The following is a 26,327-nucleotide window of genomic DNA, read 5'->3' as shown; positions in this document are numbered from 1 at the left end:
TTTGGTCAACAATCTGCTCCACGAAAGCCTCACTAAAAAACAGGAGGAAAAAATCCATCCTGGTGGAATTAGAGTGAATTCCGGGAGCAATGCAGCCAGTGCGCCCTTGCTCAGTGAAGGGGTGAATGAGAGGAGAAAAATCACTCCCATCCTCCCAATTCCATCCCACAAATCCCTCATCCCCATCATCCCCATCACCGTCTTCGTCTGGGTGGGGAGGAGATGCTGGTGGGGGAGGTTGGGGAGAAGGAATGCGGAGGGCTTCCCCACTCTCACTCCACTTCCCTCTGCCTTTACTCTTTCCCTTTCCCTTACCCTTACGGCCTAGAGGAGCATTATGGGGCTGTGGGGATGAAGTTCAGGAATATTGGGGATCATAAGACATGCTGGGGAGTGGTTCCTCCCCACCTTCCCCCTCCATCACAACACCACGTGATTTTTCACGCACCATCACTCGCCCATGTGTTTGGGGATATTGTGGAGCATAAGACGTGCTTGGGAGTGGTTCCTCCCCACCTTCCCCCTCCACCACAACCCCACGTGATACAGAATGCACCCGCACTCGCCCACGTGATACACCCCACCGCCTCACACTACCTAGGGAGAGCGATGACTCACTCCTGCCACTCTCACTTTCCATACTCCTCCCTGCACTTTTCCTTTCACTCCCCACTCCCTCCACGGCACTTCCTACCTCCACAAACAAAATACTAGGCCCATACCTGCTCGTCCGATGTGGTGTGCGCTCGGGGTCACAATGAGTAATTACCTCACGTCTGTACCACGTGGCAGCACGTCCCACGGCTCTGTCCCCATCCTCGTCCTCGTCCTCATCATCAAATTCAGGTTCCACATCACGTTGGGGCTGGGCATAGGATGTTGCACGTGGTGTTTTGGCCAGCTGCCCCTCTCTCGCAGCACGGTAAGTCACGTACTGCCGCTTCCTGGGGGATGGGACTTCTTCATCACTGCTGGTGGTTTCCTCCTCCTCTGGCTGCACATAATCTTTGTCAACAACCTCGTCGTCCAGTGGGGAATCACTGTCGCCTGTAAAGGCATCCAGGGCGGCTTGAATTTTGTCCTCTGAGAGACCTCTCTTCGCCATGTCTGAGCAGGACCGTTGCTAACAGGTTAGTGACCGAGCCGCGGGTCAGCGCGGGTCGCGCGGGGTCACCGAGTGTCCTCGCCTGATGGCAGGTAGGGGAAGGTCGAGCGACGATACGTACCGAAAATCAAGAGTGAAATTTGAAAATTGTGCAAATTATGCACCTTCAAATTGCGCAACGTAACGGTACGTCGCCGGGACTGGCAAATGCAAAATGTTGCAACGTACCCATATGTAGACGGGACGGGGCGGGTTAAATCTGATCTCTGCTATACGGAGGTCTGTTATAATGAGGGTTTACTGCATTTACATCACAACATTTGGAAACACTTTTCTTCTATAACGTTTCTATCGCAAAGGAATGATAAAAGTTATTTAACCCCTTAACCGTGGGGCGTCATGTTCGTGATGCTTGGGAGCAAGGGATCATACCGCGGGGCGTCACTTTTGTGATTCTGTGTTATTTTGAATTCGCCCGGGCTTTCAAGTGGTGGTTTGTATCATCTATCAGTACTGACAATGTCCAACACTAGTCAGCACTCCTAATCTCATCTGTACTACCATCCATTGTTGACAATTTAGCCATTTCTCCCTGTTCTTGACTCCCCTCCCTACCTCCCCTCCATTACCCTCTCCTCTCGCCTGCCCAGCCATGCTACGTTAAGTAAATCTTCCCTGGAATTTTTCACTGATTTCATCCATTGAAATAAACCCTGTGCCGTATTCTTATACCAAATAATATATACAAGAAAGAAATAAGGTAAGTGAGAGTGCCATACACCTGGAATTGGCTAATTATCACCTGACAACACCTCACATGCACTCGTTCGCTAATTTTCGCTGTTTATTTCCCCTTGAAATATGCCGTATAATCTATTTTCATAATAAAAATATATATAAGAAAGGAAGGGAGAAGCCTAAGTGATATTTACATTCACCTGGAACTACCTAATTACTGAAGGCCACCACACTGTATTCTATGCTAAATAAATCATCCCTGGAATTTTCCACTGACTTCATCCATTGAAATAAGCCCTATGCCCTATTCTTATACCAAATAATATATACAAAAAAGAAATAAGGTAAGTGATAGTTCCATACACCTGGAATTGGCTAATTATCACTTGACAACACCTCACGTGCACTAGTTTGCTAATTTTTGCTGTTTATTTCCCCTTGAAATGTGCCGTATAATCTATTTTCATAATATATATACATATAAGGAGGGAAGGGAGAAGCCTAAGTGATATTTACATTCACCTGGAACTGCCTAATTTATTATGTATTGTCTTGGTTTCCTGCCAATCATTTCATTGCTATATATTAGCAGGTCTCACAAGCTGAAGTTGGTAGTATTGCACTCACCCTAGCCAGGCGGCAGAGGGCCACCACTATCAGTTCACTGTCGTCTTTCAAGGTGAAGCTACGTCTGATTAGATCCTGCTAACTTCCGCCACTTTTTAGCCCCATGTAAAGGGCCCTGTGACCTTTACCCCCTACTAAACCTCGTGTGGAAAGAGGGAAAGGGCTGACAATTGATAAAGAGTGACTACGATCTATCTACTGAGTAAAACAGTGCAAGTGGAATTGTAAATAATGTGTAAACAGCAAGTGAAAGTAATGAATGTAAATATAAGTGAACAGTGGAAAATAGTTTTATAAGTTACTTCAAGTGACAGTGCATAACACAGTGTAAATAAAATAGAAATGTAAATAATGTAAATAAAATAAAAAACGTAAATAGAAATGTAAAGGAGTAGTATTATAAGAACACGAGTATATACTAGGAGTAATGAAAGTGAAAGTTTCACTCTAGCATGTATGAATACTATGGGTTATGAGAGTGAAGGTGAAAGTGACATTCACTCTCAATGCTCGTATACAGGACGAGAAAGTGAATGCTACGTATTTTACTGAAAGAAATTGAATCCCTACAGTGACAATAAACTACTATTACTGAAGGAAACTTATGGATAAAGACTGTAGATATATATAAGTGTTATATAGTAATAGAAATATAAACTGTGAGTGTTTTTATGAATAATAAATGACAGAACACCAACGGTGAACTAGCGCAAGTGGGAAGGTCATACGCTCTCGTAATTTTCATTGCTTTCACAGTGTTTTCTTTTTTGGAGTATGGATTCCAAACTATTTAAGAATCATAGAATAGTGTTTCTAGTGATAATATCAGGCTGTGGTAATCATATTATGGATTGTCGGGAAGTGTAAAATGGAGACTTTGTTACCCAACTTCAGAGGTCTCCACAAGTTCTATGGTACTCGACGAAGGCTCAACAAACACCCCAGGAGAAAGCTGAAGGTATGTGCCATAAGCATATGTGATTTTAATATTCTAGGACTAATAACTGATTTTTGGCAAATATTTTTAGAGAGTCTGTCGGAGCGCGAATATGCCCGTGGGAGCCGCAAGAAAAAGCAAAACAAGCCCGCGGTTAAAGGGTTAATGTCCTAATTCATGTGTACTTACCTCCTCCTGCTGTCCCTCTAGTGGTCTTTCTCAGAACTCAACAGAACTAATCAGCAGTAGAATTTTTAAAATTTACAACCAAATGGAGTGCTCTAACTCATGCGCCAAAATACAACATTACTATTTCATTTCAAATCAACCAGGGGGTGGAACCAAATCATCACAGATTTTGCTGGTTTTATTCATATTGTTGGTATTTGTGTAAGAACAAAAACTCCCAATTTTTTTCTTGGTCATTTCTTATCCGTCTCTGAGTGCTTGCCATTATTAAATAAGGTCTTACAGCATGGTGCAACATGCCATGTCCCATTTCTTAAAGATGATTTTTTAAAATGACTCAACAACTATACATGTTATGATGATAAAGCTTGGTATGTTCACGTGGTTTTTCATGTAGAATCAGAATCTGAATCAAACCTGTGACATCTACAATAGTTTTACAGATAAGTGACAAAAAACCTGTTTTGGGGTACCCATCTTTGACTGCCTAGTATCCTACTTCTGTCACACTGTATCAGTTGCATATTTGACCCGTTAATTCACATTGCTTTATCTAACAAATACAGTAACGTGAAAATGGGGAGAGTTATAGGTCCTAATGCAGCCAAATCATGAAAAATTATGAACCAATGATTTTTTTCATTTTGCATAAAATGTACACACAAATGTACAGGAAAATTACAGTTTATTCATATCTCCTTCCACAATCAGTACTTTTATAATTACAGTAATCCCTCCCCCATCTGATGTAACAGAACCAAAAGCCAAAAGCACATCCGGAAAGTGGGCCCCTGCCTGCTGGACTGGTACTTATGACCCTAACCCAGCCTAACTTTGAAAGCCACCTAAGTAACTCCCTACCAGACATGCATAGCAATTATTTAAACCTATTTAAGACCCTATTCACACCAATAATGGACATAAAGCATGAAATAAATGAAAAGGAATCAGAGAATGAGGAATTAGGAGTATGGAAAATACTTAGCAGTGTACAGGGTACTTACAGCACGTCTGTGGCCGCCTTCTCTAAGGCTCTGGTAGCTGTGAAAATGCTCTTGAAGCATGTACAGTAATCCAGTGTTGTGCTACACTTAATTCATTGCACTGTGAGTTTAACACTGCACATTCTGTTCTTCATTGCACCATGCCATTTTCAACTGCCAGTTTCAATTGCCACTTTGCACTCCACACTTAATCCTTTGCACTCTACATTCTAATTTCTTCACACTGCACAACACTGTAAATTCCCATGTGGTCTAGTGGCAAGGTATTGCAGTTTATTCACTGTTTATTCACAAAAACGAGCACGTGCGGCATCCACTGCGATGAACATCCTTCCTGGATGATGGTTAGCCAGTAACTGGGGACAGGGTTGCCAGATCTGAGCTCAGCCACATTACCAAACTCCTCAGTTTTCATTACCAAATTTAACTTTTCATTACCAAGTTCTTAAAGGAAGCATTTATTCTTCACTAATTACATGTACAAATGGAAATAATCACTCTCCTTATAATCAGCAGCCTGTTTATTTTTGCGCTATGTATGCTAGCAGATTAATCAAAGAGAGCAGACAGTCCACCGTCTCCATTCTCTATATCTTCATACGTGTGAAAAATCTTTTTGGTAATGGATCAGGCTGATTCATTACCAAATGAACTTTTCAATACCAAATTGGCCCACATTTGGTAATGAAAAATACCAAATGGCAACCCTGACTGAGGAGGGGGGAGGGGGGAGGAAGGAAGAAGTGAAGGGGCCACGGTGTGTAGAGCTGTTCGGCGCCGCACGACAATTTCAAATTACGGGTGGGAAAAAATTCAGATTTTTTTTTTTCTTTTTCTTGGCCATTTTTGGGTTCCGAAGGTCCAGGCCCACAATATCCGGTAAGTGGGGAGTCAGGAAAGTGGGTGTCCGGATAGTACAGGGATTACAATACATCCAGGAAGGGTTTTTATTCCGGGCTTCAGGAGTTAATACTTCATGGATTTTTTATGCTTGTAAGATGGGAACTTGATGAACGAATTATCTGCACTCTGCTCTTGACTGAATATGGTATTGCATCATCCATCACAGGTGGTAGGTGGGGGTGCCCATCATCTACCCACTTAGTGTAGCGGTACTCTGTTTTTATGGTAGCTCTACAATGAATGGCCAGCCCAATGATTTCCTGTAAATCACGAAATCAATTACGAAACTGGGTGGTAACCTTATAATCAACCAACATGTGATCCCTACAGGACAACAAGTGGTTTGGCAGAGGATTAGTGCCCTTTCATGGAAAACAACTAAAAATATAAACAAGAAGCCTCAGACCAAGACTGACCAACAGGTGACGACTAAGGACCAAACAAAGGACATGGTATGGATTGCAACATGGAATGTAAGGGGTGCAAATGATGAGGTAAAAGAGAGGGAGATTGTCCAGGTGTTTGATGGTGCAAAAGTGGATGTATGTGGATTAACTGAAACTAAATGGTGAGGTGAGAGAGAGAGAGCATGGATGGGGTATATGTGCAGGAGTGGGCGAGAATGAGAAGGCAAAAGGAGTGTGTACTGTTGTGCGCAAGTGACGGAAGAATAATACAAGACAGTAAGGATCAGCTGGCTCAAGCACTGCACGGGCAAGATTGAAGGTTGGACTACAAATGTGGGCGGCTTTATGTGTGTATGCGTCAACAAAAGATTGTGCAAGCAGAGTGAAAGGGGAATTCTGGATAAATGTGGAAGCGTGCATGGAAAAGTTTGAAAAGAATGAGAAAGTGTTTTCAATTGGATATATGAATGGAAAAGTAGGGAATGTGAAGTGTATGGAGTATTGGGAGAGTGGGGTGTGCCTGGAGAGATGGATGAGAATGGCAGTGCTTTAGTGGACAATTGTGCCGAGAAGGGGTTGGCGACAGCCAATACCCTCTTCAGGCACAAAATGATCCATAGGTATACGAGGCGAGTGATGTGAAGGGTGGGTGGTGAACTGAATGAACGGAAGGCAATGACTGATTATGTGTGTGTGGATGATAGGATGAGAAGGTGTGTAATGGATGCAGGAGCATACAGAGACTGGGGGAGTTGACTTTCTAACCATCATTTGGTGGTGGTGAGAATCAAGGTTCAAATAAAATGGAGGAATAGAAGAAGGGAAGGACAGGAGGAAGTAGTTCATATAAGGAGGGTGGAAAGGTTGCATGGGGATGGAAAAATGGTAGAATATAAGAAAGAAGTGGAGAAGCGATTGGGTAATTACGGATTGAAGCTGACGGGGGACATGGAAGGTGTGTGCAAGATATTCACAGAAGAAATCTGTGTAGCATGTGAGGTGGTGTGTGGGATGAAGAGAAGATGAAAGGGGGTGCAAGGAACAGCATGGAGGAATGAAGAGGAGAGAGAGGGTGTGGCACAAAAGAAGAAAGCATATAGTGAGTGGATGTGAAACAGGGGCATGCAAGAAGTTGAGAGACGGAAGAGAGAGGTATATGTAGAGAGGAAGACAGTGGTGAAAAGATTAGTACGAGAAAGTAAGAAGAGAGTGGATGAGGAATTTGGAAGGAATTTGAGTGTAAAGTGGAGGGAACGTAAGAAAATGTTCTGGAAAGAGGTAAAGAGAGAGAGGGCATCAAAGAAGTTAATCAGGGAGTGAAATATAAAATTAGTAGATTGCTAGTGGAGAAGGGAAAAACAGTGTGCAGATGAAGAGAACACTAAGGAATTGTTGAACGCAAAGAATGAAAGTAATGCGAGTGTAAGTGGCTAGGGAACGGCTATTACACGGAGGGATATGAGAAGAGAGAAAGAAATCAGTAGGATGGAAGTTATGGAAGCTATGAAGAAAGTCAAAATGGGGAAAGCCCCAGGAATTGATAGAATGTGTGGTGAAATGCTGAAGCATATGGGAGAGATAGTAGTAGAATGGATGTGAAAGATGTGCAGATTGGCCTGGGAGGAAGGTAGAGTCCCAGAGGACTGGAAGTCAAGTATAATTATTCCCCTGTACAAAGGAAAGGGGGAAAAAGAAGTGTGTGGTAATCATAGGGGCATTTGTCTTCTCAGTGTAAGAGGAAAAGTATATGGTGGGATAATTATTGATATAGTTAGGGAAATAACACGGGAATTAATTGGAGAAGAACAGGGAGGTTTTTGGAAGGGAAGAGGTCGTGTAGATCGATATTCATTCATAGGTCTTTTCTGGAAAAGTTTCTAGAGAAGGGAAAGAAGTTCTTTGTGGCCTTCATGGGTTTGGAGAAAGCATATGACAATGTGGATAGACAAGGATTGTGGAAAGTATGAAGAATATATGGGGTAAATGGGAAGTTGTTGAATGCCATGATGAGCATGTATGAGGGTACTAAGGCTGCAGTGTGTGTGGATAGTGAAATGAGTGAATTTTTCCATTTGAAGGTCAGACTGAAACGGGGAGTGTCATGTCTCCATGGCTGTTCAATGTGTATATGGATGGGGTTATAAAAGAGATAAAAGGTAGGGCAGTGGACATTCGAGCGGTCCTAATGAGAGAGAGCAGTGTTTGGAAACTCCCTGTACTCTTATTTGCAGATGATACTGTGTTGCTAAGTGAAGGCAGAAGGGAGCTGCAAGGCTTGGTGGATGAGTCTGAGAGAGTGTGTGAGAAACGGAACCTAAAGGTGAATGTAGGGAAGAGTAAAGTTATGGTCTTCGAGAGAAGTGAAGTCAGCGAATGTACAGTGAGGTTGGATGGGAAGGAAATACATTTAAGTATATGTACTTTGGTAGTGTGATGAGTATGGATGGAAGTTTAGAGGATGAAGTACTTGAAAAGGTTTAACAAAGAAGAAATGTTGCTGGTTCCTTGAAAGCAGTGATAAGAAACAGGGGAGTGAGCATGGCAGTTTAAAACTTACTCCATGGCAGTATTGTGATACCAATTCTAACCTATGGAAGTGAAGCCTGGACCTTGTTGGAGGGACACAAATCAAGAGTGAGGGCAGAGGAAATGAGTTATCTGAGATAAGCATGTGGAGTCACATGGAGAGAGAAACTGACAAATGAGGAAGCGAAGAAGCATTGTGGCGTGGATATGGATGTGATAGGAAGTGTTAGGAGAAACACACTGAGGTGGTTTGGCCATGTGGAAAGGCTGGAGAGTGAGAGACTGATGAGAAGGGTGTATGTGAGTGAGGTGGAGGAGAGAAGAGGGAGAGGGAGGCCAAGGACGAGATACAGGGATGGAGTGGAGAGGTCTATGAGAGAAGAGGGTGTGAGCTGAGATCAGGGCAGTGAAATGGGAGGGGACAGGGAAACATGGAGGTGATTTGTTTGTGGCCACCCCTTACGGGATTATGGTGTCTGGCAATAGAGAGATAGACAGATAGATCATCCGTCATCTTCAATCACGTTTTTGGCTTACTGCATCATCCTGGTCAGTTGATGATGGAATCTTGATGAGTGGTTTCATCTGGCCATTGTTTCAAAAGCAATCACGGAAGAAAGACTTGAGAAGTGCACTCTTGGAGTTGTTTCTCTGTGATTTGAGTGTTAGTCTCCGAGTACTATGAAAAGCTCTGTGACAAATGCGACTCCAGTACAACTCACCATTTTACAGCAAAAGCCCATGCTGCATATTTGAAAGATCTGAAGCAAAACTTCCTGTTGGTAAGGAAGTCATCATTCTGTTGGACTTTGCTGAATTCATTCATTCTAGTGACAAAATGCAGTCCAAAGGTTTCACTGGGACACCCCAAATTGCTTTGCACCCTGTTGTAGTCCATTACAAAGATGGTACTGAGAGTGATGAGGGTTCCTTGTGCTGCAAAATCATCAGAGATGAGAAAGACCATAATGCAGTCATTGTTCACAAGTTTACTGATGTTGTCATGAACACTCTGAAATGTCTTCTGCCCAACCTGAAACTCGTACATTACTTTTCAGATGGTGCAGCGAGTCAATGTAAGAATCATCAGAAATCTACTAATTAGGCTCATCATGATTCTGACTTAGCTATCAGGGTGGAGTGGAACTTTTTTGCAAACAGTCACAGAAAGAGCCCATGTGGTGGGATGGGTGGTACTGTAAAACAACTGGTTGACCACATCTACCTACAGGCACCGAGTCAGGGTCAGACTCTGACCTCTGGCAGGTTCATCGAGTGGTGCATGGAGAATATTATGGGCACTGAATTCATATTTACTGGCAGTCATTTCAAAATATGGGGAAACAGTCAGTCAGAGACTGGCTAGTGGCAAGATAATACGAGGCTCCAGAAGTCATCACTACTTTGTTCAAACTGCACATGGTAAAGAAATGTTCGGGCTGTTGGTTGATCAAATGTCCACCAGAGCTCCAATGGAGGAGTCTGCCACTGAGTTCAATGTTTCAGAGTTGAAACTAGGGCAGTATGCACCTGTAGTCTATGACATGAAATGGTACACTGTATAATTTGTACTGAAAAGAAACATTTTGAGAATGAAGAAATTTATGTAAATTTCATGACACATCCAGACACAGGTAGCAATGTGTTCTGGTCCCAGAGGAAGGACCAGTGCTGGGTGCCATTCCTTCAGGTTCTGACACCAGTTTCTGTACCAACAGCTTTGGGAAGGAGTGCCTGGCAGTACAAGCTGCCTGATGATGATGTGAAAGTCCAGGAAATGTACTGAAAGTTGTTCAAAGTTAATCCAAACTTGAGGAATGTCGTGTGTATAACTAAATTTTGAGTATCTATGTAGTGTTGGAATGGGTTCTTAAAATTCTTCCAGTTCTTCACCTGTTGGCATGGCTCAACAGTATGAGGCCACTGAGTTGTTGTTTTCTATTCATAGTGTACATTTCCCTGTACATATGTGTGTACATTTTATGTGAAACGAACAAAAATCATAGGTTTTTAATTTTTCATGATTTCTCTGCATTAGGACAAACCACTCTCTCCATTTTCACATATTTGTTAGATGAAGTGAAGTGAAATAACATGACAAATTTGCAACAAAATACAGTGTTAAAAGAAGTAGGATATTGGGGGGGTTGAAGACAGGTACCCCCCAAACAGCTTTTTTGTCATTTATCTTCAAAACTACGGTAGATATGACAATTCTGATTACAGATTCTGATTTTACATAAAAAATTACATAAACATACCCAGCACAGCAAAGCGCCTTAATTACCCACTAAACCACTAGGTGCCATAATTTGAATATATGGTTACAATCCAACATAGTAAATGGTTTCCTGGTGTACAGGAAACCATTTACTATGCTGGGTGGTAACCATATGAGGAGTAGACTGTAGCACTGAGGAGTAGACTGCAGCACCAGTCAAGCAGGGCAGTACTCCCAAGGTGGATGGAAAGCTGAGGACAGGGAGTGCTCGAGCTCCCGTTTCATCAGCCCTCAGGACTAGTTCCTGACCATCCCCCTTTGCTGAACTTTTTCAGTGTCTCAGTGACACAGAGACTAGGCCAGCATGCTCTCCTACACAAATTTCTCTAACTATCTACACCAAACTACATGCACAGTACACACTACACTTCCTTTCCCAAAATTAAAAAAAAAAATCATGGCCTCTTATCACCCAGCCTCGGAGTCCACAGGAGGGGGGGACCATAAATGCCCCCACCTTCCGCCCCTCTCCCGGTGACAACTCGAGGTGCCTGGAACCACTGCCTGACTCTCTTCTTCTTCATTTCTGCAACATTCGCAGCCTTTCCTCTAACTTTCGCTCTGTTGAGCACCACCTCTCCTCCTCTAAACCTCACTTTCTTTTTCTAACTGAGACTCAGCTGTCTGAGGCAACTGACAGCAAACCCTTTTCTGTATCCTCCTACTTTCCCTATACTAATTTCAAAGCCAAAGGTGGTTGTTGTGTATATATACGCAACGATTTATCTTGCTCTTGTGTTCCAGAACTCGATTCTTCTGAATTCTCTACCTTCTGACTTCGGCTTTCCTGTCATTCTCTGACTAAATATATCTATGCTGTTTACTTATCCCCTATTTCTACTGACTATCAAAAATTCTTCGAATATCTTACTTCTATGATGGAACACATTCTATAAATTTCTCCTTTCTCTGAAATCTCCATTCTAGGAGATTTCAATGTTCACCACCACCTTTGGCTCTCCTCTCCTTTCACTGATCCACTTGGTGAACAAGCCTACATCTTTTCTATCCTTAATGACCTAGAGCAGCTTGTACAGCACCCTACCCGTATCCCAGACCGCCTTGGAGAGAGCTCCAATATACTTGACCTCTTCCTTACAACTAATCTTTCTGCTTAAACTGTTAATCTTTTCTCTTCGTTGGGCTCCTCCGATCACAACCTTATCACCTTAACCTGTCCTATCACTCCGGTACGGCCTGTGGACCCTTCAGGGAAGCGTCATCTGTGGCATTTTGGAGCCGCGGATTTGGAGGCCCTCAGGCAGTACTTCTTTGATATTCCCTGGAATGATTATTGCTTCCATGGCCGGGAGCCATCTGAGTGTGCCTTGCGCATTACGGAGGTTATTCTCTCTGGCATGGAAGCATACATTTCTTTCTCATATCCTGTGACTAACGCAAGATAGCCTTGGTTTAATCACACTTGTTCTAATGCTGTCCGCAACAAGGAGAGGGCCTACAAAAGGTACCGGAGCCAACCCACCCCTAAATCACATCATCTTTATGTTTCTGCCCCGAATCGTGCTAAGTCTGTTCTTCGCTCTGCTAAAAATAATTTCATCCGTACTAAATGCTCTCAACTCTCCAACTTGAATTCTTCCCGCTCCTTCTGGCACCTTGCCAAACACCTTTCTAACAACTTTACCTCATCATCCTTCCCTCCTCTTTTCTACTCTGATGGTTCTGTAGCTATTTCTCCTACTGATAAAGCAGATCTCTTTGCACAGACTTTCTCCTCCAATTCCACCTTAGACGATTCCGGTGCTGTTCCTCCATCACTTCCCCCCTCTGACTTCCTCATGGCTGACATTAAAATTTCTTCTGATGTATTTTCTGCCATCACTGGCCTCAATACTAACAAGGCATATGGGCCTGATGGAGTCCCTCCTGTTGTTCTCAAGAACTGTGCTTCTGTGCTTACACTCAGCCTAGGCAAACTTTTTCTCCTTTGTCTGTCAACTTGTACCTTTCCTTCTTGCTGGAAGTTTGCTCTCATTCAGCCAGTCCCAAAGAAGGGTGACCACTCCCAACCCTCCAACTATCGTCCATTTGCTTTAACGTCCTGTATTTCAAAAGTTTTCGAGTCAATTCTCAATAGAAAAATTTTAAGGCATCTTTCCTATCACAACCTTCTTTCTGATTGTCAGTACGGGTTCCGTCAGGGATGCTCCACTGGCGATCTTCTCACCTACCTTTCAGGCTCCTGGTCATCCTCCTTTTGGGACTTTGGCAAAAGCTTTGCCATTGCACTTGACATCTCAAAGGCTTTCAATCGAGTCTGGCATAAATCTTTGATTTCCAAACTGCCCTCTTACGGTTTCTATCCTTCTATCTGTGCCTTCATAGCTAGCTTCCTTTCTGGTCGTTCTATAGCCGCTGTTGTAGACAGCCATCGTTCTCCTCCTAGATCTATCAACAGTGGTGTTCCTCAGGGCTCTGTCCTATCACCAACTCTCTTCCTTTTATTCATCAATGACCTTCTAAGCTGTACATCTAACCCTATCCACTCATACGCTGATGACTCCAACTTTCACCTTTCAATTCGGTTCCCGCAACGCCCATCTCAGCAGTTACTTCAACAAACAAGGGATGAGGCTATGGCACACCTAATGTCTGACTTGGCTCGTATCTCTGACTGGGGTAAAAATAATCTGGTTGTTTTTAATATATCTAAGACTCAGTTCTTACACCTATCAACCTGTCAAAATCTTCCACAGGTATACCCACTAATGTTTAATAATATTCAGCTTAATCCTGCATCTTCCTTGAACATGCCTGGGGTTTCGTTTACTCAGGACTTATCTTGGAAAGACCATATTACATCTCTTGTAAAATCTGCTTCCAAGAGACTGGGTGTGATAAGCCGACTCCGTTCTTTCTTTACCCCTGCACAACTGTTGACTCTACAGTGCTCGTCAGAAGTATGGGGCGCCCTGCGTCCCTCCTGAGAAACAAACCTTTCAACATTGAAAAAACATATAAATAATGCATTTTATTTACCTTTAGTGCTTCGTAGGGTAGCCTTTATGTTTCTTCACGGATCTGAGACGTCTTGGAAGTGAAATGGCAAGGCTCCTGAGGTGCTGGAGGGGTATTTTGTCCCAGGAGTCACGAATGGCGGCTTCCAGCTTAGGCAGAGAGCTCACGTCCTTCCCTTGGAGACTCTTCTTTACGAGGTACCAGAGGTTTTCAATCGGGTTGAGGTCTGGGCTATTTCCTGGCCAGTCTGTCATGAATGATACCTCGCAGTCACAAAGCCAACAGGTGACCGATTTGGCCTTGTGAGCAGGTGCACCGTCCTGCTGAAACACTCGTGCACCTGTTAGCTCGAAGGAGTCTGGTAAATGATCACACAGAAGCTCCAGGTAAACATCCTGATTCACTCTGAGGTTCTTGGGAAGTACAACAAGCTTCCCCAAACCCTTCCCTGAAAAACAACCCCATACCATGAGTGAATCAGGATGTTTAACTGTGCTTTCTACATACCGTGGGTCAAGTGGGTCACTACCTTTGCATGCTCCTCTGTTACAGGTAACACTAAACGTTGCCTCATCAGACCACAACACTGACAACCATTGCTCCTCACCCCAATTTAGATATTTATTAGCAAAGGCAAGCCTACGAATTCTCTGGCTGCTAGAGAGAAGAGGCTTTTTCACAGGCCTGTGACTTGTGTAACCAAGCTCATGCACCCTACGAGACACTGTTCTCACTGACACCTCACCAAACACTTCCGGGTTGCTCTCCTTAATTTTCCTTGCACTCACACAAGGATTAAACTCCACTGCACGTTTTAAAACATTAACAGACCTTGGGGAAGTTTTCCTAGGCCTACCAGACCTCGGTTTCTTTGTGGGAACTTCACCACTGTTTTCCTCCCGAAACCGCGCACACCAACGACGCACTGTCGATCGTGCCACACCAACCAATTCACTAATTTCCTCTGTTTGGTGGCCTGCCTCCTTTAGAGCAATGATCTGGGATATGATTTCACTCGATAGTTCACGGGTAGGTGCCATAACAAAGTTTTGAAGGCCAAAACACTGCGGGACACTCGGTAAAAAATGGCGCAATTTGAGAGGGACACTCGGCAGAGTTCCTCTCTCTCAGGCAGCCCGTGGGCGACTGAGGCGGGAACCAACCAGCGCGTCAGAAGGCCTCAGGCTACCGTGACGTCATGCTCGGAGCTCAAACTTGTGGCTCAATTCTTACCCTCAAAAATGGGTGATTCTTTTTGGGCCATAAGTATTGCGCGCCCGGCGGACAACGCTGAATACTTCTGACGAGCACTGTATACAGGGGTTTTATCTGCCTCTGTGTAGAGTACAACTCTCATGTGTGGGGAGGCTCACCACATACAGCTCTTCTCAATAGGGTGGAGTCAAAGGCTTTTCGTCTCATTAACTCTCCTCCTCTTACTGACTCCCTTCAACCTCTGTCTCTTCATTGCACTGTTGCATCTTTATCTTTTTTCTATTGCTACTTTAATGGTCACTGCTCCTCTGAACTGTCTGCATGCATTCCTCCACCTCTACGACGGGCGCGTAGCACCCGTCTAGCAGCAAACTCTCATCCCTTTTCTGTCCAACTTTCTAATCCAAGAGTTAACCGTTGCTCCCAGTCCTTCATTTATGCAACAGGTCAACTCTGGAACTGTCTCCCTCTGTCTGTATTTCCTGCTGCCTATGATCTCTAGTCTTTCAGGCGCAGTGTGTCCGGGCATCTTGAAGTAAATGGATCTCGAATTTGGCTCTCTCTTGTATTTTGTTTTTCTCTCGGAGGGAACTGTTATTGCGGGCTCATGGCCTTTGGTTCCTTCTTCCTCGCATTAAAAAAAAAAAAAAAAAAAAAAAAAGTGATTTAGTGGGTAATTAAGGTGCTCCAATCGGATTGGGCTTGTGTAGGTTTATATCTAAGGGGTAGTTGGAGTTTACTGCTCACGTAATGCCACTTAGGGATGAGTGAGGCTGGTCACTCTCATCTTAAATGTCAGAACCAACTTGCCTAGCCCCGGGCTCCTTCGCTTCTCATGGAGTGACATAGGATTGGATGATGGATGGATGGACTAAGTTTCATCTTCATAACATGTACAGCTGTTAAGGAAAAATCGTTTTAAGAATATGGACACGGTACATTGCAGTGAATGCCAAGGACAAATTTTAAAATGGCTGCCACTTAGAGATGAGTAGGATTTCACCCAAAAAATTTGTTGAATTTTTTTACTCACACAAATATCAGCAACATTTTTAAAAATCAGCAAAATCTGAGATGCAGTAGTGCGAAAGTCTTCTGCCACTGGCTCATCTGACACGGAATCACCCAGCAAGGATGTGAAATCAGTGCAATCATGGCTGTCGTGTTGTGCATGTGTTACTGCTCCCCTCTCGAAAAAATAAGTAGGTTTTATGTGGACCTGGAGGCTAATTTACAATTTCTCAGGTATGAAGTGAAATATAAACATAAGGGAGGGGATCAGGGGGCTTTGTCCCCCCCCCCATTAGGCTTTCATGCATTCTTAATGTAATGTCTCTAATTTGACCGCTTAAATCTAGGTTAGGTTGAATGGAATCTGGGTAGATTAATGCCTAAAATATCCTGTTATAAATGCCACAAAACCTATTATTTCATCAATGATACTGTACTTTTCTAATTTTTTTTTTTTTTTTGGTGATATTCATTCACTTTTTATATAAAGTAGATTCATACTGCAAATCACTTAGTTTTCTCAACACCACCACGACCACCACCACCATCCCTGGGATATGAGGTATCTTAACCCCTCCATGGCCGTGGGTCTGGAATTTTCTGTGCACCGTAGGCCGACGTGGGGGCCATTTTCTGAAGTTTTGAAAACTTATTTCTTTTCCTTGCCATATTGAAGAAAGAGTTCAGATGCACCAAAAAGTGCAAGTCCCAGCTTCCTAGACCCATTCTGTGGCTTGCAATGGTGCATGAAAGTTGCAGAAATATCGGCAACCGATGTCTGCCGCCCAGGGTGCTGCTGCAGTGCAACTTTACAGGTGTTGTTATTTGTTTTTACCCCCCAAAACAATGCGGATGGTGCTGAAATGTTGAGCATATATGAGATATGATGATATCGAATGATTTCAGTACATAATATGTTAGAAATGGCTGGAAAAAAAATTATTATGAATATTTTTTTCACCACTTTGATATAAAATATGTTTATGATAGTTTCAAGTTATTTTTTATATTATTGTTGTGCCCATGCTTGGAAAAGGGAGTGAAATGGTTTGAATTTTCAGTTCTACATGAGAAAATTGTCTGTCCTCTAAGGCTAGGTTCTCCAACAGGAGATGAAAGTGGAGGGTCAGATCCGATTAGCAATACGGAAGTTAGGTCGCAACTTCCAGCTCTCACACCACGTGCATGGCTAAAACATGAATCGTAATGCAGTTTCAGAACTATGAATAAGTCTAATTATTACAAATACACTGACAAAGCAAAAATAAATACGTTTACAGACAGGGAAAATGTATTTTTTCCGTAACAACATGTTCACCTTTCTTGATCATTTTACCTTGTTATTTTCGCAATATATGTTGCTGTCTCGTAAACAGGGTGGTTGTGTGCGTTTTGCAGGGGAGGAAAAAAATTATATTTTCTGTCTGGGTCAAGTGAATGGGTGTAACTACGTGTTTTTAGGCATGGCCACGAACAAAAAATCGTATATCCACTCATCACGGCAGCAGGTGGTGAACTGACAGATGATATGTGAGAGGGTGATGTGAAGGTCAGCCTCATGTCAGTGATGTTCGTTCACTTCCTGAAAGTTATCACAGTTTTCTGCAAGTCGCACTGCATCGAATGATCCAAATCATTACAACAAATCTGGCCAAATAGGTAATGATACCAAGACAAAAATCTGTTTTTCACTTATTATCATGTCTTTTTTGTTTGTGTCTGTATTAATTCATAATTGCAAACAGGTGGTTGTGTGTTTTGCAAGAGAGGACAAAGATGATATTTTCTGCCTGGGTCAAGATAATGGGTGTAGTTGTGCTTGTTTAGGCATGGCCATGAGCGAAAAAATCGAAAATCCACTCTTCACAGCAGCAGGCTCTGAACTCCTTGATGGGGTGTATGGGAGTGTAGTGTAGGTCAGTCTAAATACATTCAGAACTTTCACTCATTTCCCAAATTTTTTGCATTTTTTTTATAGGCCGCGCTCAAATGACACCTGCGGCCATTTACCGGCTAAATGTCATTCAACATCAGCGGCCTTGGAGGGGTTAACTGGAAAACAAATTATTTCCAACACAAAAGACTATCAAAATGAACAAATGATAAAAAAAAAAACATAAGATAAGCACAGCATCATTGCTGAAATCAGGTTGTAGCTTCTGTTAAATATTAACCTTATACTATTTCCACTGCATAATCTGGTGTCAGAAAAAATGTCCATATGTTAAATTATTCTTACCTGCTTGTCTTTCAGTTTCTCCAGAAGTATATTTTCTAGCTCCTCTTTAGTAACCCATGTAGAAGCTCCCACATTTCTGCAAAAAACAGTTTGTTATTACTTTTCTGCTTTACAGAGTGGTAAGCAGTGGTGACCACCATACACCCACTTGGTACAGCTCTCCCATCTTCTTCTTAGGTAACTCTACACTGATTGATACACCACAAACCCAGGAAACCATTCACAGTACTGGGTGGAAACCATATACAGTACAGAAATCAAATAATGGGTTGATGTGGAGCCGACTATGGTGCCCCTGTTAGCTGGGTGGAGATATGCAACTGCAGTATCCATCCAGGACTCAAACCTTCACACTCTTCCCTGCACCTCGCTGTGGCAAGGCACTGCCCACCACAAAGAGAACATTGGTTCACTGCATAGAACAGCCCTGCAGAGGTGACTACTTGCCTGCAGTTGATAGGTCTGGGCCAGATGGTTTGAGCTGCTCTACTACTACTACAGACTGCATAAAGCATAAAATTTAATGTGCATTCATTATATATCTGTCATCCACTGTTTTACTGCCCCATCATGTGCACAGAGGCCTGGGGCTAGGCCTCTCAGTCCCCACACCTAACTCAACTGCTGCAATATACTGCACCTCTTAAGAGGTGCCACTGGTGGGTTGTGACATAACTCTTATAAGCAAGATTTTCAAGTTCATACTACAAGATTACTGGGGGTGTATCATCACAATTTTTATGGCATATTAGGCTACCATCTCTCATCCCCACCCCAATGGCTGAGACTTGAAACACTGAACAATAGCTGCTATGAACAAAATTCATGCGCTTATTACTCTCAAGGTCTTATGTTTGAAAAATGAAGTATCTTGCTGAAGTTACAACTTCTGTCGGTACACTCAGGTGTGATGGTATGAAGATAATTCCTTGTGCCTTCATGGGCCAGAAGCTGTTCATCGGTCATCAATCTCTGACTCTTTTCCTATACAGCCCCTCAGTTATACAATAAATTGCTTTTATCCACGAGACAAGTGGCTTCTGTTGAATCTTTCAAGAGACAACTCGAGGCCTTAGTCTTTTCAGAAGGTATGATCTGGAGGAAGGTGTATTGCTGGACGATTACAGGGTTTAATTGCTGACACTCCTATTTATTAAGGCTGTACTGTTGTTGTTGAGCAACCACAGTCTGTCTGGTCAAGCAGACTCATCAACTGCAGGCAAACAACTTCCCTTGCAGAGCTGTCATGTCCAGAGGACCAGTGCTCCCTTCTGGCAGACAGCACCTTGCAACAATGGGGAGCAGGTGTGTGGTCTGGTTCCTGGATGGACACCACATGTGTGTCTCCATCCAGTTAACCCTTTAACCGCGGGGCATCACTTTCATGACGTTCCGGCACAATGGATCATACCGTGGGGCATCACTTTTGCAATTCTGTGTTATTTTGAATTCTCCCGGGCTTTCAAGTGGTGGCTTGTATCATCTATCAGTACTGCCAGTGTCCAACAATAGTCAGCACTGCTAATGTCATCTGTACTCCCATCCATTGTTGACAATTTAGTTATTTATCCCCGTTCTTGACTCCTCTCCCTACCTCCCCTCCATTACCCTCTCCTCTCGCCTGCCCAGCCGCGCTGCGCTAAGCAAATCTTCCCCGGAATTTTCCACTGATTTCATCCATTGAAATAAGCCCTATGCCCTATTCTTATACAAAATAATATATACCAAAAAAAAAATAATGTAACTGATAGTGCCATACGCCTGGAGTTGGCTAATTATCACCTGGCAACACCCCACGTGCACTTGTTCGCTAATTTTCCCTGGTAATTTCCCCTTGAAATATGCCGTATAATCTATTCTCGTAATAAAAATATATATAAGAAAGGAAGAGAGAAGCCTAAGTGATATTTACATTCACCTGGAACTACCCAATTTCCTGCCAATCATTTCACAGCATATAAATTAGCAGCTGTCACTTCGCTGACGTTGTCAACCCTTGGCAGCCCCATATCTGCCTCGTCATTTAGTTCAGTGTTGTTTCTTGAGATGAAAGCACGTAGCACTCGCGCCCCTCCATTTCCGCTGCTTCTAGAGGGCCCTGTGACCTCTACCCCTACTAAACCTCATGTGGGAAGGGGTAAAGGACTAAATGATTGCTGTGGAGCGTGAACTGGCTAATTTATCCATGATAATGATGGACAGTGACTACAATCTTTCTGGTGAATCGTGTGATGAGCCAGTGGAGGAAATGGTGATAAACTATGAGTGCTTCAGTGTCCCAAGTTCATCCTGGCTCCAAGGGAAAGGAGCCCTTATTTACTGGAAGTGACAGTGTATAACATAGTGTAAATAAAATAGAAATGTAAATAATTACTAATATAAGAATATGAGTACGAATATTTGGAGTGATGACAGTCAAAGCTTTGCTCTCTACGCTAGTTTACTGAACAGACAGTTGCCTGGAGTGAAAATAAACTACTATTACTGAAGGAAACTTATGGATAAATACTATATATATATATAAGTGTAATAAAGTAATAGGAATATAAAGTGTGAGTGTGTTTATGAATAATAAATGACAGAATACCAGCGGGGAACGAGCGCAAGTGGGAAGTTCGTACGCGCTCATAATTTTCATTGCTTTCATAGTGTTTTTTTTTTTTTGGTGTATGGATTCCAAAACTACTTGAAAATCATAGAATAGCGTTTCTAGTGATAATATCAGGCTGTGGTAATCATATTACGGGGTGTCGGGAAGTGTAAAGTGGAGAATTCATTACCCAACTTCATAAGTCTCCACAAGTTCTACGGTACTAGATGAAGGCTCAACAAACATCCCAGGAGAAAGCTGAAGGTATGTGCCATATGCACATATAATTATAATATTCTAGGACTAATAACTGATTTTTAAAAAATATTTTTAAAAAGTCAGTCGGAGCACAAATATCCTCGCGGGACACGCAAGGAGAGCAAAAACATGACCGCGGTGTAGGGGTTAACAGGGACACCATAGTGGGCTCCGTATCATCCTGCTATTTGGGTATATCATCACTGCCCAGCAATGTAATCATTTCCATTAGGCTTGTCACTCAGTGTAGAGCCACCTGAATGAGAAAGAAGAGTAATGGAAAGTGAGAGGAAGGATGGGAGAAAGAGAAATTGAGGAGGGCTGACACAAAAGAAGAAAAATTTTGTATTGTATATGAGTGATGCCACAGTTCCTGTAGAAGTGTAAATGTGCTTCAAGTTCTAGGGAATGCTTTAAAGGAAGAACTGATGCTTTTTAAAATCAAAAGACCAGATTATTGTTATTCATTTTGTTCGTTTAATATTTGAAGGCTACAACATGCTTGCATGCATCAGCCTTTGTCACCTAATGGCAGCTCTCCATGCTGCTTGATCTCTCGCGGCTTCCCTATTTAGTCCCTTATTCCTTAGGTCAAACTCAATGACCTTGTCCCAGGTCTTTTTCAGTTGACCTCTTGCTCCCCTACCCCCAATATTAACACTTCTCACTTTCTGCATTTAATTATCATCCTTCATCCTCTCAACATGCCCAAACCATCTTAATCTACCTCTCCTCATCACAACACCAATACACTGCAGTCCCATCCTACCTCTCAACTCTTCCATGGGGACCTGGAGCAGTGGCGTCTTCGTCATGGGTCTACCCCCCAGAGGCTGTCGAAGAGAAGAGGAGGACAACTTGGGGGCCAAACCACCGCAAACCCCCCTGGCCCCTCACGGGGCTCGAGTACCTGGGAGTGGCTTCAGTCGCCCGGGCAAGTACCACATCTCCCAACACACACAACAACACCGTTTTTTCTACACTGACAAATGACTCCCCGGCTGTCATTTCTCGATGACTTCTTCTAGCCGGGGACATTGAGAGCAATCCAGGACCCAGCAACAAATACATATGTCCAACATGCTCAAAACCTATCACGTCGAGCCGACAGACAAAGGGTTCAATTCAGTGCAATTCCTGCAAGAACTGGACCCATTACACCTGCATAACACTTGCATCCAGAAAACATTACACAAACACCTGGACCTGCTCCTTCCCCCCACCCATCAACCCCCCTTCCAATCCTACCCCTACTTGCTTCACACCTACACAGCCAAACCCACCGACCCTTCCCGCACCATCCAGTCCCCCAACTCCTCCCATTCCAACCCATCCTAATCCACCTCAACCCTTACCTCCATCACAACCTCCTCCTACCCCTGCCTCTCCACCCACACCACCTCCCCTCTGTGCTGCAGCAGCCAACACACATCGCACACACAACATAAACATCCTTCAGTTAAACATAGATGGCATAAACACCAAAACACATGAACTCACACAATTCATCAAACAACAGAACATACACATTGCCATCTTACAAGAAACAAAACTACACAGAGCACAGAAAACACCAACATTTCATAACTTCACCACCATTCGACAAGACCAGGCCGACGGCAGTGGCGGTGGACTCATCACCCTGGTACATAAATCTATCAACTTTGCAGATACCAGTGCACACACAAAGTCACTTCTCCCCCCACATGACACCACAACAGAAATACAATCAATTAAAATACGTACTGGTACCAAATCACACATAACAATCGCTAACACATACATTCCCCCCAATCGTCCCCCACAGTACCACACAATTACTCTCCACAGATACACCACATCACTAACATACCCAACATCATCCTGGGTGGTGATTTCAACGCCAAGTCGTAGGCCTGACATGTCAACAACCCTGATACAGAGAGAGGATTGGTACTACAATCCCAGACAGATCATCTCTTCATACTAAACAGTCTAGACCAACATACCCATATCCCACACAAAGCCCTCTTCCTCCCATCATCTCCAGACATCACCTTCTGCTCCCCAAACCTCGCCCCCACAACATCATGGAGAGTGGTCAAAACCCTAGGTTCTGATCACCTCCCAATCATCATCACTACCAAAACCAGAATCACCCCAGCTGGCCACAAACACACATACACTAATTATAAGAGAGCCAACTGGGAGGCCTTTGTAACTGAAAAAGAACAACATTTAGAAACACTAAACAGTACACCCATCACAAACATCAACACCGCTGTGCACACTTTCAATACAATTATACAAAATGCAGACAAAAGACACATCCCTAGAGGCAACAGAAAGAAACACAACCCCAACTTCACACCAGAAATTCAAGGCCTCATCAGACAACGGGACACACTGCGACACTCCCCATACACAAGACACCATACAACAAATACAAGAACTCAACACTCAGATAAACAATAAAATATCAGAACAGCAAACACTAAACTGGAAAAATTACCTCCAAACACTTGACCACAAAACATACATCAGTAAACTCTACAAAACACTAAGCAGCATCACACTTTGCAACGGCAACACCACACAATCACACGCTGCCATCACAACAACAGACACCATACCCTCAAACGAACAAGCAAACACTCTCATCAATCACTTTTCACAAGTCAGCCATCTAAACCCCCATCCCAAAGACCGATGTACCATCCGACGTAAGAGACAGTTCCCCACAGACCCAGACTACGCACCTTTCATTTACAACCAGATGAAGCACATCATTAACAACCTCAAGCACTCATCTGCCTGTGGACCAGACAACATAAGCAACATTTACCTTAAACACCTAGGACCACAAGGCATACAAGCACTCACCAACATATCAAACTACATGTACGGCTACTCACACAACATAATACCCAACATCTGGAAGCATGGCAATATCATCACTATCCCTAAACCCAACAAAGACCCCACGTTACCCTCCTCACATCGCCCCATCACATCCCTCTGCACCCCCTCTAAAGTCACTGAACGACTGGTACTACAACTAGTCACACCTCAAATTCCCCTAGCCCAGTCACAACATGGCTTTAGGCCACTACACTCCACAAACACCCTTCTTACAGAACTTACACAGAGAGTTTTTGACGGCATGAATTCAGCTAGGCCACCACACAGAACACTCCTAATCACACTAGACATTGGCAAAGCTTTTGATGCCATCCCCCACCACAACTCACAAACAAAATACTCAACACAAACATGCACAATAACACAAAAGGATGGTTGGCAAACTACTTAGCAGGCAGATGTGCACAAGTAACATTTGCCGGTCAGTCTTCTAACATCAGAAACTTCACAAACAGCATTCTCCAAGGATCTGTTTTGTCCCCTACACTCTTTAACCAATACATGCACGATGTACCCACACACCACAGATACACATAGTTTCATATGCAGATGATATAACACTGACATGTATGCACCATAATGCAAACACAGCTGCACACATCATTCAACCTTACCTCAACACACTACATGAATGGTTCACCACAAACAGGCTCAAAATAACCCCAGCCAAATCTAGTGACTCTTCTCACAAACTGGACAGCAGAACACAGTCACGTCCCACACCTCACCATACACAACACCCCCCTACCACACATACACCCAAAATCCTTGGTGTAACATACAATACATCAATGTCATTTAAACAACACATCACAAACATTAAAAATAAAATAACACCAAGACTCAATGCTCTGAGGTCATTTGCCCATACAACATTCGGACACAACAAAGAAACCACCACCACAGTATACAAACAATACATACGTTCAGTGATGAATTATGCAAGCCCTGCCTGGGCTTCTAACCTCACCAAAACACACTACAACACTCTACAGACCATACAGAACAAGGCCCTAAAAATAATCACAGGCTGCACAGCTCCTACACCCACAGACCACCTACATCAAGAAACCAAAGTCCTCAAAGTCAAGGATCACCTAGACATGAGAGGCACCCAGCTTCTTGCTGCAGCCTCCTCAAACCCACAACATCCACTACAATACATGGCAGCACATCCACCCACACCAAGGAACATCAAAACAACACCCAGCACACGATACCACACACAAATACTGTCATCTCTCCCCCCTCGCCCACCTCAGACCAGCTTCCAGAAGCATAACCACACTCAGATCACTTGCCGCTCCATTCAGTCACTTAAAGACAACACACAGCTGCATGCACAGCCTCTTGACATCCACCCTTCTGAATCCTATCTTCCTCATGAGGACAGGGTCCACCTGGCCAGGCTGAGATGTGGGCACCATCCAGCCCTCTTAAGCTACCAGAAGAGGCTGGATGACTCCGTTGCTGATGCCTGTCCAGGATGCAACACAGCACCCCATACTATTCAGCACATTATGGAAGACTGCATTCCACACAATCACCTACGCCAACAACACAACATACACTCTTTGAGAGCTGTGTGGGAAAGCACGGTCTCGGCCATGGCCTTCCTAAGGGACTCGGGGCTGTTCGGCCAGACTGCCTAGGGAACAACTACTACTACTACTACTCTTCCATGGTAAGCCTAGTTCCCCCAGGCTTCGCACTCAGGGATGCAGTGCAATCCATCTATTGTAATCACTGCCATTTCTGTATGTCTGAGCCTGTGAATGTCTTCCTCCTTTACTGCTCAAGTCTCGCTACCATGAAGCATTACACTCCTAATACATGCTGTATAGAAAAATCCCTTAGCATAGAGGAAGAGCCCTCTTATTGTCAGGAGAGGCAACAGCTCCCTGAACTTACTCCAAACAGAGCTAGCTACAGCCCCACCTCCGGCACATAACATGTCTCCCAGATAACAAAACTCTTCTACACACTCAAAAGACTCACCAGCAAAAGTTCAATCCTTTCACACCTGGCAATCTCCACATGCCCTTCCCGACATGCCACACACATGAAATCGGCGTTATCTTACAATCTACCTCTAATACCACTACATCTCTTATGCACCCACGTACAAGATGGAATTACAGACAGAGCCCAATTATCCAGGCTATATGGCATGAAGGGTGCCCAAATAGTCCAAAATCACAATTAATCCAGCAGAAACAAAACACAAGTACTGTCTGTTAGACTGATTAAGTTACCGGTAAATGTATACTTTAAGCAGAAGAACCTTAACAATTCAATTCATATTACTCCAGCTTGTTTCTGTATTTTTCTGACTATTTTCAGTTTGGTAAATTAATTTTTCTTGCTGAAAAGTTTCCTCCCTGCTATTATCATCACGTTCCTTAGTCACACCTATG

The 26,327-nt window shown here is 43.4% G+C and overlaps 1 protein-coding gene across 3 annotated transcripts in view; it reads right to left on the bottom strand.

Annotated features, from left to right (window-relative positions):
• mRpS9 (mitochondrial ribosomal protein S9) overlaps positions 1-26,327 on the bottom strand; it is a 266,276-nt gene that overhangs the window by 91,398 nt on the left and 148,551 nt on the right. For all 3 annotated transcript variants that reach the window (XM_080267237.1, XM_080267238.1, XM_080267239.1), the window contains one exon: positions 18,162-18,237. In XM_080267237.1, the coding sequence (XP_080123363.1) occupies positions 18,162-18,237 (76 nt within the window). The remainder of the gene's footprint in view (positions 1-18,161; positions 18,238-26,327) is intronic.

This window comes from Coenobita brevimanus, chromosome 23 (assembly GCF_032717465.1).
Source record: "Coenobita brevimanus isolate Jiangsu-jjx chromosome 23, ASM3271746v2, whole genome shotgun sequence".
Lineage (NCBI taxonomy): Eukaryota > Metazoa > Arthropoda > Malacostraca > Decapoda > Coenobitidae > Coenobita > Coenobita brevimanus.
This window is presented reverse-complemented; position numbering and strand designations above follow the sequence as displayed.